Genomic DNA, 13,399 nt, shown 5'->3' with positions numbered 1-13,399 from the left:
CAGGGCAGGTGTGGGAGCCAGGAGGGCTGTTTAAAGCTCCAGTAAGGTACCAAACGTAGTGCACAGGTCAAGCCAGGAGTTTAATCATGATCTTGTAACTCAGTTTGCATCCCAAAGTGCTTCAGACTGTACAGCTAATACAGAAACCACCTCCCCAGCCAGTGACATGCCCCCTCTGCGGGGACACAGCAGCTGGTCTATGCCAGCAATGCCCCAGCTTTTAGAAAGCCAAACGAAGCTGAAGCTGGGCAGAATTTTATTATCCGATTTGGAATACGGGAAGGACACCCGCTGGGGGCACTCCTGCAGCAGGGTCTTCAATGAGCAAGAAAGTTCAGCCCTTCACCATACAGGTGTGGCCAGTTTTCCATGCAAGCGCAAGCATTTTAGGGCAACGCAATGCAGCTGCAAGGATAATCGGTCCCAGGCAGCTCAGACTGAGTCCCTTTAGCCACTGGCAGGGCCTTTCCCTATGACATCAGGGAGAAAAGGCACAAGCGCTCAGACACGGAAGTTTCCCCAGAGTGTTTGGTTTGGTCCTGCAGCAACCACTTTCCCCAATAGGCAGCACTACCCCACCCGACAACACAGCCTGCCTCTGATGCATCCAGCAAAGGGAACGCGGAGCACAAAACCCAGCCTGCGTGGAGGGCCTTGGCCTGCCAGCCCACCACACACTGTCTCTTCAGTCGGATTTTAATACACCACACGCAAACGACCTTTAGCAACTCAGTTAATGAGACCAGGTCTCTCCGAGAGCTGTGGCCCTGCAAAAGGCACACGTGCTGGGGCGTGACAAGGCCAGGGTCAGGGTCAGCACATACCAGGCATTCCCGCTTGCGAGCAGAGCACACGCTTACCTGCACAGGGAGTGGAAGAAGTGTCGCTGCGCTGAGAACGACTGCTCCCGCCCCCAGAAGCGGCTTTAGGGAGGGGGCTGCCCTCTGATTGGCATAGGGCCGGCCAGCTCACCCTCTGACAGGCACCAGAGGGGAAGCATCGCTGGGATGAGGGTCTGGCTGCAGTTGGGCCCCTGGTGTGAAGGGAAACTAGCGCTAAAGAAGTCAGGTGAATAATGCTCCTGGGTAGCTCTGAAAGCTTGGACCTGTGTTTGTTTTGCCATATTCCGTTCAACCCAGGTCCACAAGCCCACAACATAACCATGCCTCCTCCCCACCCCCGCTTCCTAATACATTGTGAGCATGATACAAGCCCCAGACACCCACCACAACTAGACAAGTATGGCCCCACTAGCCCCAGGAAGCCAGGGGCTCCTGACACCAATGTCCCACTGTGTAAACACCTTCCCCTTTAAATCCCACAGACCCCAGGACAGAGCTGAGATCCTCCTTAATTTAAAAAATACAAGTCCATGGGGAGGTGGGTGTGCGCGGGGAATAATAACCATAGAGACATACTGCGTTAGGAGTAATCCAGAGGTCCAAGAAGACCTTGCAAAGCTCCCTTCGTGTCCTTACAGGTGCTGGCAGGACTCCTGTGCCTTAGAATCCTAGAATCTCGGGGTTGGAAGGGACCTCAGGAGGCCATCTAGTCCAACCCCCTGCTCTAAGCAGGACCAATGGCCTGCCAAGCGGAGTCCTTTGTCTGCTCCTTGGGGCATACCCAGAGCAGTGCTGCTGGAGCGAAGGCTGCGCCGATGTCACCAGGGGAGGAGAGGCTCCCAATATGCTTGAAGAAGAAGCTGTAATGAATGCAAAAATGAGGCCGGCCAGCCAAGCTGCTACTGGTCTAGATGGAGGAGAACGGGAGCTGCAGCAAGGGGGGATTCCTGGGGCAGAGCCACAGTCTGTACTGCTGTGAGGACAATTTTCATCGGGAGAGCTAGGGCTGGTCAGTCCCGTCTCTGCCGCTCGGGGATGTTCGTCCTACAGAGCTAGGAAATCCTCCTTCCGGTAGCCCTTCTGCAAGACACAAACAGACCGGTCCTAAGGAGAGAGATTTTTGCTGAGGAGCCCCAGCACCGCAGCCCAAGGGGGCAAGTCACACATGCAGGCCTGTGTTCTCTAAAGTGAGTGAGACCCACCCTCTGAAAGTCAGGCCCCTGTGAAGGGGTCTCAGGTTGGGCCTCCCAAATCACTCATCACTTAAAAATATGGGCCACAGAAAACCTCTCTCCTTCCTGGGCCCCCTGGGGTCGTGCAGCCCGTAAGCGGATCACACCAAGGTAGAGATGTAACCAGACTGAGGACCGATAGGACATGTTGTCCCCTTCCTTGGTTCCCCCAAGGCCATTTTTCCCTGGTGGGGGTTGAACGGCCATCGCCAACAGCTCATTAGACTGTCCTCTCATTTCTGAGCAGAGCTAAAAAAGCCAAGGAAATCAAAGACGAGAGAGGACACCGCTGTAGTGAAGCCAGGACCAGGAGTGGTGAGGCAGTGAGGGACAGTCTGAGAAGAATAAGGACCCTGCATATTTCCCATTAACAGGCTGCTTCCGAATTTCCTAGGCATCCCCCTCAGCCAACTGGTGCGTCAATCCCTGGGGCACCCAAACTCTGCCCAACCCAGGGCTGCATCAGCATCTTCCCAGGATCCCAAGGGCACCTCTAGTTTGCATAAAACGGAGCAGATGGCCTCACCTTGAGTACCAAGAAGTTTCCTGCAAGAGGTGACATGCCCCAGCCCACCAAGCTTCATCTTAGCACCTCAGATCAAGATGGAGCAGGCGATGAGGGGACCCATAGTTTCCATGGGCTGCAGTGGGAGTTGTGGCTCACAGTTGAACCTCACTTAGGTGACCTGGAACTCCCTCCGCTGTCCCTGTGCCATGTCCTGGGGAACATCCCCTCCAGAGTCTCAATCAGGAATTGGGGCAAGCAAGGAAGAGGCTACCCCCTGGGGAATTCACCCCAGGTTTCATGCTGAGCCCAGGAAGTTTAGGGAGTGCTGTGCTGAGGTCCTATCTGCTGACTGTGCTCACTGCTTGGATGGAAGAAGAAGCCCCCAGTCACCTGGGATGTCACTCCCTGAGCCAGCCCCAAAGCTCTCGGCAAGCCGAGGGTTAAAGAAATCCTTGTGGATGCTGGGTGTGTATGTCAGTCTCCCTCTGGCCACACCCTGACTCAGAAGGAGGTAGAGAAGTGAAGACCAATGGTGGCCACAGCTCCCCATTGCCTTCCCAACGTACTCCTGTCCCAGGGTGGGGTGGTCCTTTAAGGGGTGTGGGGGAGAATGGAGCTTAGCCCCCACCTGTCACTAACCAGCTGCCCCTCCCAGCCGGTGAGATAACAGGCCAACCAGCAGCTCACTCAAGGGGGAGAGCCATGGGAACGCTTCTGGAGGAGACCTTGCCATTCTGCTAGGGGCAAGGGTTGGCTGGGGAGCCTTGCTGGGTGGGCAGCAGCAGAAGCAGCCCTGCAGGGCCCAGGGCAGGCAGCAGGGCCTGGGTTTTCCGGCTGTGATTGAAGCTGAACTGTGTCTGCACAATGCAGCCCCGGGAAAAGCCAATGAAGTAGTGACCATGGTGGGAGGTTCATTGATGCACTGGCTAGTGAGTTGGTCTCCCAGCTTACACTGGAGTGAGGAAACCACGGCCAGGTTTGGGGAGACCCTGTTACACCCCCCTCCAGGCTGACTGAACTCCCAGTTCTTAAAGTGATGGCCCTTGAACACCAGCCTCTTCCCGCCCACCTCCACCATCTGCTGGACCCCAGGCCATTCGTACGTGTGTCTTTCTGGGTGTGACTTATTCCCTGTAATGTGCCTGGGCTCTGGCTGCCTCTTCCTCACTGCTCAAACAAGACTGAAAGGAGGGTCCCCAGTCCACACAAGGCCTTGCCTCGACTAGGATTCAATGGGGTCATGTTAGCTAACACGTCTAGACAGAGCTCAGTGCCTTTAATGCACACAGAGCTGGTCAAGTTTGATCTCCAACACAGCCAGCTTCAGATGGGTGAGCCTGCATCTTGACGGGGCTTTGCAGTTGGGTTAAGCTAACTTGACTGAGCTACCATGAACGAAGCATGCACGCACCCTGCCTGCCACCACAGAGCCTTAGCACAGTGAGTTACTAGGGCAGGTAGGAAAACAGAATTTCCCTTCGGCAGGAAAGCCCGACATTTGGAACAAAAACAAATTTCGAAACCGGAGTGAAAAGTCCACATTGTCCATGGAGCACAACTTTTGAAAAGTTTGGATTCAAAAACGGTGACATTTTTGACAATGCTGAAACCATAGAAAACATGATATGTACTCTAAAGTGCATACAGATAATACTGAAATTCGAATATACATCAAAATGAAATGGAAACGATAAAGTCGAAGTGAAACACTTTGTCTTTATCGAAACAAAGCCCTTTGACGCTTTCCCACTGAGCTCAGCACACGCCCATGGAATGTGCGGATTTTGACAAAACTGCATTTCCCCATGGAAAACGGTTGTGATGAAAAGTTTTTGACCAGCTCTCTTGGTTATCCTACGGCTGCTAATGCATGCTAACGACGCACATCTTTTGTCCTAGTCTAGACAATGCCTTCAGGGAGCGTCCCACCATGTGCAAGCCAACCCGAAAGACAGCATTGGCTCCACCCCAGAGCGGAGCCACCCAACCAGAGGCTCAGCCGAGCTAGTGCTGAGCGCGCTGGCTCAGGGAGGAACGTACCATCTTGTAGTCCCGGTGCAGCTTGGTGTATTGCCACATGTTGGCCAGCAGGCTGGAAGCAGCTCTGGAGGACTTCTCGCTGTCGGAGCTAGGGCAAACACACAGAGGACACAATGACGCTACTTGTTCCTCTCCCATTAGTGTCTGTCTGGCACAGGCCCAGGAAACACACATGTGGGGACGGAGGGCGCTATGCGAGAGGCACTCTGAACAAAGGGTGAGGATTTGGCGGTGTGGGGAGAGCAAGAGAGAAGCCATGGAGTACACCAGGACCAGATGGTCACTGCTGCACTCAGGCCTGAGGGCCTCTCATCAAGACCGCCATGCTGGGTGTGGCTGGAGAAGTTACTGACATATCAGCCAGCCAAATCCTTGGAAGATGAAGCTGGGTGGCTAGGAGTGTCCCATAAACATATTGGGGCGAGAGAATTATTCCCCAAGGTGCGCTCCCTTAGGGTAAGGACCTGGGATGATTCACAGGAGGAATTCCTGGTGAGAAGACCCTCTCAGTGGTCCTGGGACCACTCTCGGGGTGTGTACCGGGGGCTCGGACCAGCCCAAGCCCTGACGGGGGTGGGGGCTGCAGACTGGCCAGGAAGTCCCCTGTCTCCCACCACACTGATCTGGAAATTCAGGCCAGAAGAGGCTCTCAGACGTTGACATGAGCTGAGCTCCTGTGCCCAAGGAGTGGAGGGGCAGGGCTGACGGCTGGTTAACTGGGCTGGCAGGGAAGACACGCAGGCTCCCGCCAGCTCCTACCTGTCCCTTTTCTTCTTGATGTAGAAGAGCTTCCGGAGGCCGTCGAAGTAGACGATGTCGCGGGCGGCGATGGGGCTCTCCACCACCAGGTTGTTCAGCACAGCGATGATGTTCACGATGACGTCGGTCGGGGGCTCCTTGTCGCCGAGGCCCCCGGGGAGCTTCTCAATCAGGTGGCTCACCACCTTGGTCGCTGCCGAGGCAAACGGATCGGCGTCAAGGGCTGGCTCTACGGTCTGGAGCAAAGCACTGGGGACGGGGCCACCACAGCGTCACCCAGGCCATGCAGTAGCAGACCTGGCTGACGGGATAGCAACACGCGCAATGGGGAGAGAGGCCTAGTGGGGTGCAGCAAAGGCCAGGACTGCCTGGGTCTCACTGAATGGCCTAAAGCAGGGAATCAGCCACGCAACTCCCAGGCAGCACTAAACTGAGGGGAGGTGCAAAAGCGAGTGAGGACCGAGAGAGCCCTACAGAGCCACCTTTGGTATTTTAATAGCACAAAAGGTGCTTAGACGTGCGGGCAGAAAACAGGTAGGGATTCAGCTTGGGAAAGGCTGTTAAAACACCTGGGGCCTTGGAAATGCTGTGAGCGTCTGCGGGGTAGACGAGTGGCTTAGAGGGGAGTGTGCCGTGCGCTGTTTATTCGTTTGCAGTGTAGATTACTGCAATCTCTGGGCGCCTGGCAAATGGCTGCCAGTGCCCAGCGGGGTCGTGCCATCAGCCAAGGTAGGGACGGCCTGTCTGTGCAGAGCTCTGCTAGGGGTGTTTGGGCCCCTCTAGGCCCGGAAGGCGTTGAGGTGCCCAGGGGAGTGAGAAAGCACTAACTAGGCCTGGCTGGCCCCAGGGACGACGGGCACAGGCAGTAAGAGGAGCAGGGAAGGTCTCTCAGAAGAGCGGACTGTTGCTAGCGGCGGCTCCTGCCCCATCTAACCCCTGCTGCCGTCGACGGCCGCTGTCAGCCCTGGGCTCTCCCTGCAGCCCCCGCCCCCAGCACTCACACATCTCGTCCTTGTTGCGCGCATTGCGGGACAGATTGCGGATCAGCCCCGTCAGGGAGCGCAGCTGGTGGTGGTCAGCCGTGCGGACTCGGTCCAGCACGGGGTTCAGGATCCGCTCCTGCTCCAAAGCCACCCTGCTCAGCACGCCAGCCCACTGGGGATGGGGATAGAGAAAGGGAGAGTTACAGGGGTGTTGCACCCTGGGCCTTTCAATACCGACCCATCCCACCCTCACTACCCCCATCCCTTCCACCTCTAGCCCATGTATCCCCCCCATCCCCACCACCCCATGCATCCACCTGATCCCTGCCACTCCCACGCCCCGCCCACATATCTCCCCCTCCCATATCTACCACCCCATCTCCCCACCCCATTCTCAGTGTGGGGGGCCCACTCCATCCCTCTGGCGCTGCCTTCCCTAGCCCCCTCACACCCATATTTCACCCTCCCCTGCTGCCCTGGAGACAACTCTGCTGCAGTAGGGAGGGCTGGAGGCAAACTGCTCCCAGCCTGCCCTTGAATGCTGCCAGCTGCAAGGTAATGGTGGGCACAGGGGAGATGAGACCAGGGCAGGTGGCATCACTTCCTGGAGGGTGGGTACAGAGGCTCAACTCAGCCTGATCCCTCTGGGCCAGTCACCTCACCCTCAGCAGCTGGGCAGAGGTGACCAGAAGCCCTGGAGACCTACAGCACGGCCAGCCTCCCTGCATTACCCCACCGCGGAGTCCAGCCTCCGAGGCGGATTCAGGCCGGGCCTCTCGGCAGTGGTGGCTCCAGTCTGCGCCAGGCTGGGGAGGTGTGGCCCACCATGGCCAAGGGGTAGGACGCAGCCTGGGCGGGATGGGACTGGGCTGTCCCCAGGCCCAATCTCACCCTCCGGTCTCCGGCGGTGATGTTCTGCAGCGCCCCCGAGGCCGCCTCCGTGGTGTGTTTGTTCAGCTCGCACCGCTGCAGCAGCCGGTTGTAGATGCCCACGATCTGCGGGTTCCAGAGCCACTCCATCCCTTTGGGGTCCTTGGAGACCTCCGTGAAGGTCACCATGTCTGTGTTCATGTGGTGCTGGGGGGCCGAGGAGAGAGACCAGCCCGTCAACAGAGAAACACAGCCCAACGGGGGCCCTGCGCACATGGGGCAGCCCCGCTTCCCTCTCACCTCCGTCCCCAGCCCCATGGCCCCCCATCCCTACCACCCAGGAGCAACGCAGCTGCCCTAAAAGTGGAGGGGCCACCAGCACCCGAACAATGGCCCTGCCTCCATGCCACCCCTTCCCCCGAGGCCCTGCCCCACCCGAGCCCCCACCTCGCACTGCTCATTCCCCCAAAGCCCTGCCCCCCATCTTCCCCTCAAAACCCCACCTCCAATCACTCCTCTCCGCCCTTCCCCCCCTTCACTCACCCTCACGGCCACCAGTGGGAGGGCACAACCCTTCCAGCCGCACTTTTAAAAGCGACGGGGCCATGGCCTCTTGGTCTCCCCCCATCCCTTTGACCCCCATTCTCTTCCCTATCACCCCTGCCCCCATGAGCACCCGGCTCTATCCCTTGATTTATGACCCCTGTCTCTCAGCTGGCCGCGCGGGCTCACCAGGGGAGCGTTCCAAAGCCAGGCACACAAGTATTCATGGAAACCCATTTTTAAATGTCCCCGCGGGTGGGACGGTGCGCACGCTCTCCGCCAATCACAGACTCGGAAGAGCACCAGGTGATCAGTCACCCACCCCCTGATCCACTGCCCACTGGAGGCTTCCGGCCTGGCGCCGGGTCGCTGAACCAATGATCCGCTCGCCCCTCGTTTCAGCGACCCAGCTCATCGCTCACTGGCCGTGTCCTATTCGAGTCCCCTCCTGTTCCCCGCCCCATTCTCACCTCTCGCACTCGCCTGCCCTGGGGGCTGAAGCAGCCCACCAGCTCCCCCGTCCCAGCGGTGCTGTCCCGCCGGTGCCCCTCCAGCCGCTGCAGCGAGGACGGGGGCATCTCATCGTACAGGCGGTAGGAGAGGTTCCGCAGCACGCACACGGCGTTCTCCACGCTCTGGGGACGGGAGAAGCGGGATCAGCCTGGGCCACTCACTCCAGCTGGCTCGCCTTTCAGAGCCCACGTGGGAGAGGCTCTGGCTGGACCGTCCCGCCCAGCACTGCTTACTAGAGCCTGGGCCCAGCCAAAGGGGAGGCTGGGAACAGGGCCTCCCATCAGGGCTGGGCTAGTGCTCCCACAGTGCCAACGTGACCAACAAAGCCCACAGCCAGCCAGCCCATGTCTAATGTGCCCATCACCCTGGTATCGGGGTGCCAGTTCACTCTCCCGGCTCAGTGCCCTGGTTTGAGGGGCTCCCAGTGAACAGGGACACAGCCCTGCCCTGGGACGGTTCATGAAGGTGATCAATGATCAGATGCATGAGGCGATCAGTTTCCCATTCCCTTCTCCACCTTGCCGGGCTTGGGAAACTGTCCCCAAACCTCACACCCTTGGCGGCGGGGCTGAGCCGTACCAGGAACTGTGGTCCCCGCAGTGCCCCGTTGTGGAGAGCTGGAGCATGGCTCAGTCTGTGCCTGAGAGGCGGACAGAGGCACGGACTTTACGAATGGAAACACTCCGCATTCGGGGACGAAGGGGTCCTGAGTGTCCCCCCAGCAGCCCTGGCCTCGCTCCCAGCATCCCAACCCCCACGTCCCTCCAGGCCCCCTGCCGCTGGGGCTCCTCCCGTCTGGGTCAGGAGGCCCTGTCTCTGAGGGGAGGGTGGCTCAGACACAGGCTACACGCTGCCAGAGCCAGCCCACTGCCCTCCTCCTCCTGAAGAGGTGTGCAGGGGAGGGGCCCGTGGCCTGGGAGGGAGCTGGGGGCACTGCACATAGGCTGTACGGCCCCTCCATTGGGGCAGGAGTTTAGCTGGATGGCCCACGGCCAATCGGCTGGCAAAGGGCTCCGGGAGGCTGGCGACTGCTCACTAAAGGGCTCTGACAGCTGCAGCTCTAGGGGTTAGGCTGCCTGTGGGGACTACGCCTGGTCCCCCCAGCCACTCGGCATGGAGCAGCCCCAGGGCACTCAGCTGGCCCAGCCTGCTCTCCACTATGGCAGAGCCATGGCAGGCTGCAGGCTGGCTGGGGGTGGAAACACCCCATTGTTCTCAAGCGGGGCTGGCCAGGCCGCACGGGGGAGGCTGGGGGCTGGCTGAAGTCAGGACTGGTGCCTGGGCTGTGCTGCCGGGGGCAGGGGAGATAAGCACTTTGGGGCAGGGCCTGGCAGACCTCAGGCATGTGGGGAGGGGCTAAGGAAGTTGATACCGCGGTGAAGAGCTGCTCCAAGCCAGGAGGAAGCAGAGACAGTGGGAGAGCCACACCCCAACCTAGGCTGTTTGCTCTAGGTGGTGAAGACGAGGGGCTGGGCCCCCAGCGCAGACAGGCAGCTGCAGACTCCCTCTGGGGGCGGGGGGCTCACCTTGTCCTCTGACTTCCCCACCTCCAGAGCACTGTTGATGTAATTGATCATGGAGTCCACCAGCCCGTGGCATTCGCGCATCTTCTGCCGGGTCTGCTGGCTGGCGGAGCTGAGGTTCCTGCAGGGGGAACCCAGGGCCCAGCACTGAGAGACGGAATCTCCCCTGCCAACCCATGCCCCCAGCCTCTGCCGGGACCCCCTCCTCGGCCAGGCCAGAGCCAGTGCCCATCTAAGGGGGGGATTCCCTCTCCATCAGTGGCCAACGCTGGATGCTGCCGAGGGCAGTGTGAACCCCCTGTAACGTCCCTCCATGTGGAATACTAACTCTGGGCTGGGCATTGCTGCCTGTCCAGTTCGGGCCCTGCAGCGTGAGGACTGGGGATACAGTGTCCCGCCCAGGGGGCATGCAGGCCTTGTTCATAACACTGGGGGCCAGAACCAATACCAGAACCTAGAAAGTCTCCACTACTCTCGGCCCAGAGCTCCCCCGGCCCCCGTGGCTCAGCGGCCAGGGCATGCTCTCTATACCCAGGGGCTGGTAGAGCTGGTACCTGAGGAGGCCGGTGGAGTTGTAGAAGATCTCCGCTTCTGAGGCGTTCTGCTGGATGATGGCAGCGCTGCCCGTGCCGGAGAGCGGGGTCAGGATCAGGTCGGTGAGATGCTCCAGGGTGTCCCGAGCCAGCCGGTCCTTTAGGGTGTCGCTGGAGGAGAGATTCCACAGGATCCCTGCAGGCCGCAGAGAGCAGCACTTAGCCCCAGAGAGCATCCGAACGGGTTAAACTCCTGGGCCATTTGTACAGGGGTTCACGCTCCCCTTCCTCTGACAAGCCTGCTGGGCTAGCTAGCTGCCCCTTCCCAGCTGCCACTTGAGCGTCCCATAGCGCGGGGGCTGCTACCCTTGGCTTGCAAGGGGGCTCCAGCAGCAAGTGACCTTTGCCTCCCCCTCATCTCTATGCCTGAATCCAGCAGGCGGCCTCTGATCTGCAGCCAGGGGAGGAGGCAGGGCTCAGAGGACTCTTCCCATCCCACGGGAAGCTCAGAAACCCCGATGCAGTGACTTGACTCCCAGAATGGCAGGCACGCTGCACAATCCACCGAGTTTTGCTGGCTTCATTCATGGCCCTGCTCTATGTGGATGGGCAGCCTCTCGGGGTAGGGTCTAATTACCTGGGGCTGTTAGTCATCAACCAGCTGCACACAGGCAGCCAGGGAAGGGGACCCGCTGCCCCCCAGTTCTGATGAGCCCAAGGAGCGGCACTGACAGACATAACTAGCAGGGGGAGTTGGGAGGAGACAGACACTGTTTGAGTCCAAGCTGTGCAGGGCCCTGTTCCAGCAGCTCCGATGCCCAACAAAGCCTCTGCACTAGGCCGTTGCTGCAAGAAACACACAGTTTGGGGGGGGGGGTTCCTGAAATTCCCAGGAACTTGTCGGAGCAGGGCAGCCCCGCAGGCTTGGTCAGATGCCACCTGCTGCATGCCAGAGCTCACCAACTCCTCCCTCTCCCTCCCCCGCCACAGCAGCTCTCAGGATAGAGCAAAGCATCTTGCTGTGCCACTAGGGGTAGCCGCCCAGCCTGGGCCTCAGGGGACCGGGGTTCAAGTCCTGCCTCTACCACAGACTCTGTCTGTGCCCCAGGGTGAGTCACTCGGTGTGTCTGAGCCCCATCTGGAAAATGGGGACAACGCCTCCGAGGGTTGTTGTGAGACTAACTCTGACTGTGAGGCACTCAGCTACTCAGCCACAGAGAGACTCCCTGCTGCCGAGCTTCTGCCCACGCTGCATCTGGTGTTTTAGCAACAATGGCCGAGATTCCCTCGCTGGTGTGAATTCACTGTAGTGGGGCTTTGATGATTTATGCCAGCTGAGGACCCAGCGCCGTGGGGGGACAGCTCTGATCTCCCCGGGAGGCAATGGGACCTAACAAGGAGGCGCTTACCTGCGAGGCACTCCCTGTGTGCAGGGCAAGCCAGCCTGGGGCTGAGCTATCTGGCCATGGCTCTCTCCATGCTCCAGCTGCATTTAGCTAAAACCACTTTCACAGACTCCATTACGCTTGTAATAGGCATTAAACCCTTCGCATCATCGCTCCTGGGCCCGGCTTTCCCATTAGCTCTGGTATAGGCTGAGACAATCAGAGCCTGGCGGGCAGGATTAGAAAGGGCCTTTGTAACAGAGGCAAATGTAATCTCTGCTCTTGGTCCCTCCCTGCACAGCGCTGCCTGCAAGACACAAAGCCAGGTGGAATCTGGCCCCTGGCCAGGGCCCAATCTCCCCCTCCACCATTCATCTCACTCCCTCTCTGCTCTCTCCAGCAGCAGCAGCCAGCCTGGGCAAGAGAAGCCTGTATCCCTCCCCCATCTTTATATCTGCTTCAGCTCCCCTCTCTTATCAGCACGCTCCCCGCTGGGGTGTAGCCCAGCCTGGTTACATAAAAGGGACAGCATCCCTTCCCATTCCAGGGTGGCCTGATCGCTGGCTGGTCTCTCCTCCCACCAGCAGGGCAGGACAGTCTGAGCTACCAATCCACCGCAGGTTCCCTTGCCTGAGCCCCGCCTGGCCCCACAGTGATAAGATCCAGAGCTGGCTGGCTGTACAGTAACCCAGGCTGCCAGCAGGGTTCGTGCCTGCTCTCCCTGGCACGCCCATGGGCCCTGACAGTATGGTGTAGAACCAACCGTGCGGTGATACTAACCCCGGAGGAGTGAAGTTCAGCACAAGGCTGGCTGGGGGGACTGGGCTCCTGCGCTGCCAGAGGCATCTCTCCAGCTGTGGCCCCCCTACCATCGCTCCCTGGCCTGTGGCAGAACTGGGCCACGTAACCCCTGGGCCTCAGCACACTCCGGTCAAGGAACCTTTGCCCCATCAGCATGTAAAGACATGCTGAGGCCACCAGCGGGGCGGGGCACAACCATAGCTTGGCCTGGTACTTTCTAACAAGGGGGCTTGTACGGCTCCATCACCCATTTAATGTATTTATCCTCACAACACTCCTGCAATATAGGGCTGTGCTATTAACCCCAATTCGGGGGTGGGGACCTGAGGCAAAGAGACTATGGGCTAGAGTCACAAAGGTCCTTAGGGGGCCTAGCTCCCACTGAAATATCTAAATACCTTTAAGGATCTGAATTGCCCAGGGTCACCCAGGAAGTCTAAGGCACAGCAGGGAATTGAACCCAGCTCTCCTGAGTGCTAAGCCAGGGCTCTAACCACTAGGCCATCCCTTGCACTCCAACAGACACTCTTAATGCTCACTATTCAGGATTGCGCTTGTCGGGCCAGGAGAGGAGCCATGTGCATGCACCCTCAGAGGCTGAGGAGCCATTCCCTCTCCTGCCATTGCTGCTGGGCAATAGGGTTTAACGGCATCTTATCTGAACCCTAAAGTAGAACTAGGCAAACAGTTCCAATGTATCTGTTTCCCGTCTTTCATCAAAGTCAGAAATTTTGGCCAAAAACATTTTTTTTCATTGAAATGTCAACATTTGAAAAACATCAACTAGCCCAACTCAAACGCCTTCCTCTCCCAGTATCTATCCAGTCTAGTGCCACCTGATGGAGACCTGGTGTAACTACAACAGGA

At 58.8% G+C, this 13,399-nt stretch overlaps 1 protein-coding gene across 1 annotated transcript in view; it reads right to left on the bottom strand.

Moving 5' to 3' along the window:
* Positions 1-61: 61 nt before the first annotated feature.
* Positions 62-13,399, bottom strand: part of PKP3 (plakophilin 3) — a 47,889-nt gene continuing 34,551 nt past the window's right edge. Inside the window, exons 7-14 of the mRNA XM_084630578.1 lie at positions 10,368-10,542; positions 9,817-9,934; positions 8,248-8,412; positions 7,256-7,441; positions 6,383-6,536; positions 5,382-5,574; positions 4,623-4,710; positions 62-1,922 (exon numbers count right to left, since the gene is read on the bottom strand). Coding sequence (XP_084486704.1) covers positions 1,887-1,922; positions 4,623-4,710; positions 5,382-5,574; positions 6,383-6,536; positions 7,256-7,441; positions 8,248-8,412; positions 9,817-9,934; positions 10,368-10,542 — 1,115 coding nt within the window. The 3' untranslated portion in view covers positions 62-1,886. The remainder of the gene's footprint in view (positions 1,923-4,622; positions 4,711-5,381; positions 5,575-6,382; positions 6,537-7,255; positions 7,442-8,247; positions 8,413-9,816; positions 9,935-10,367; positions 10,543-13,399) is intronic.

The sequence above is a fragment of the Lepidochelys olivacea genome, assembly GCF_965140295.1.
Source record: "Lepidochelys olivacea isolate rLepOli2 genome assembly, chromosome: 6".
NCBI lineage: Eukaryota > Metazoa > Chordata > Testudines > Cheloniidae > Lepidochelys > Lepidochelys olivacea.
This window is presented reverse-complemented; position numbering and strand designations above follow the sequence as displayed.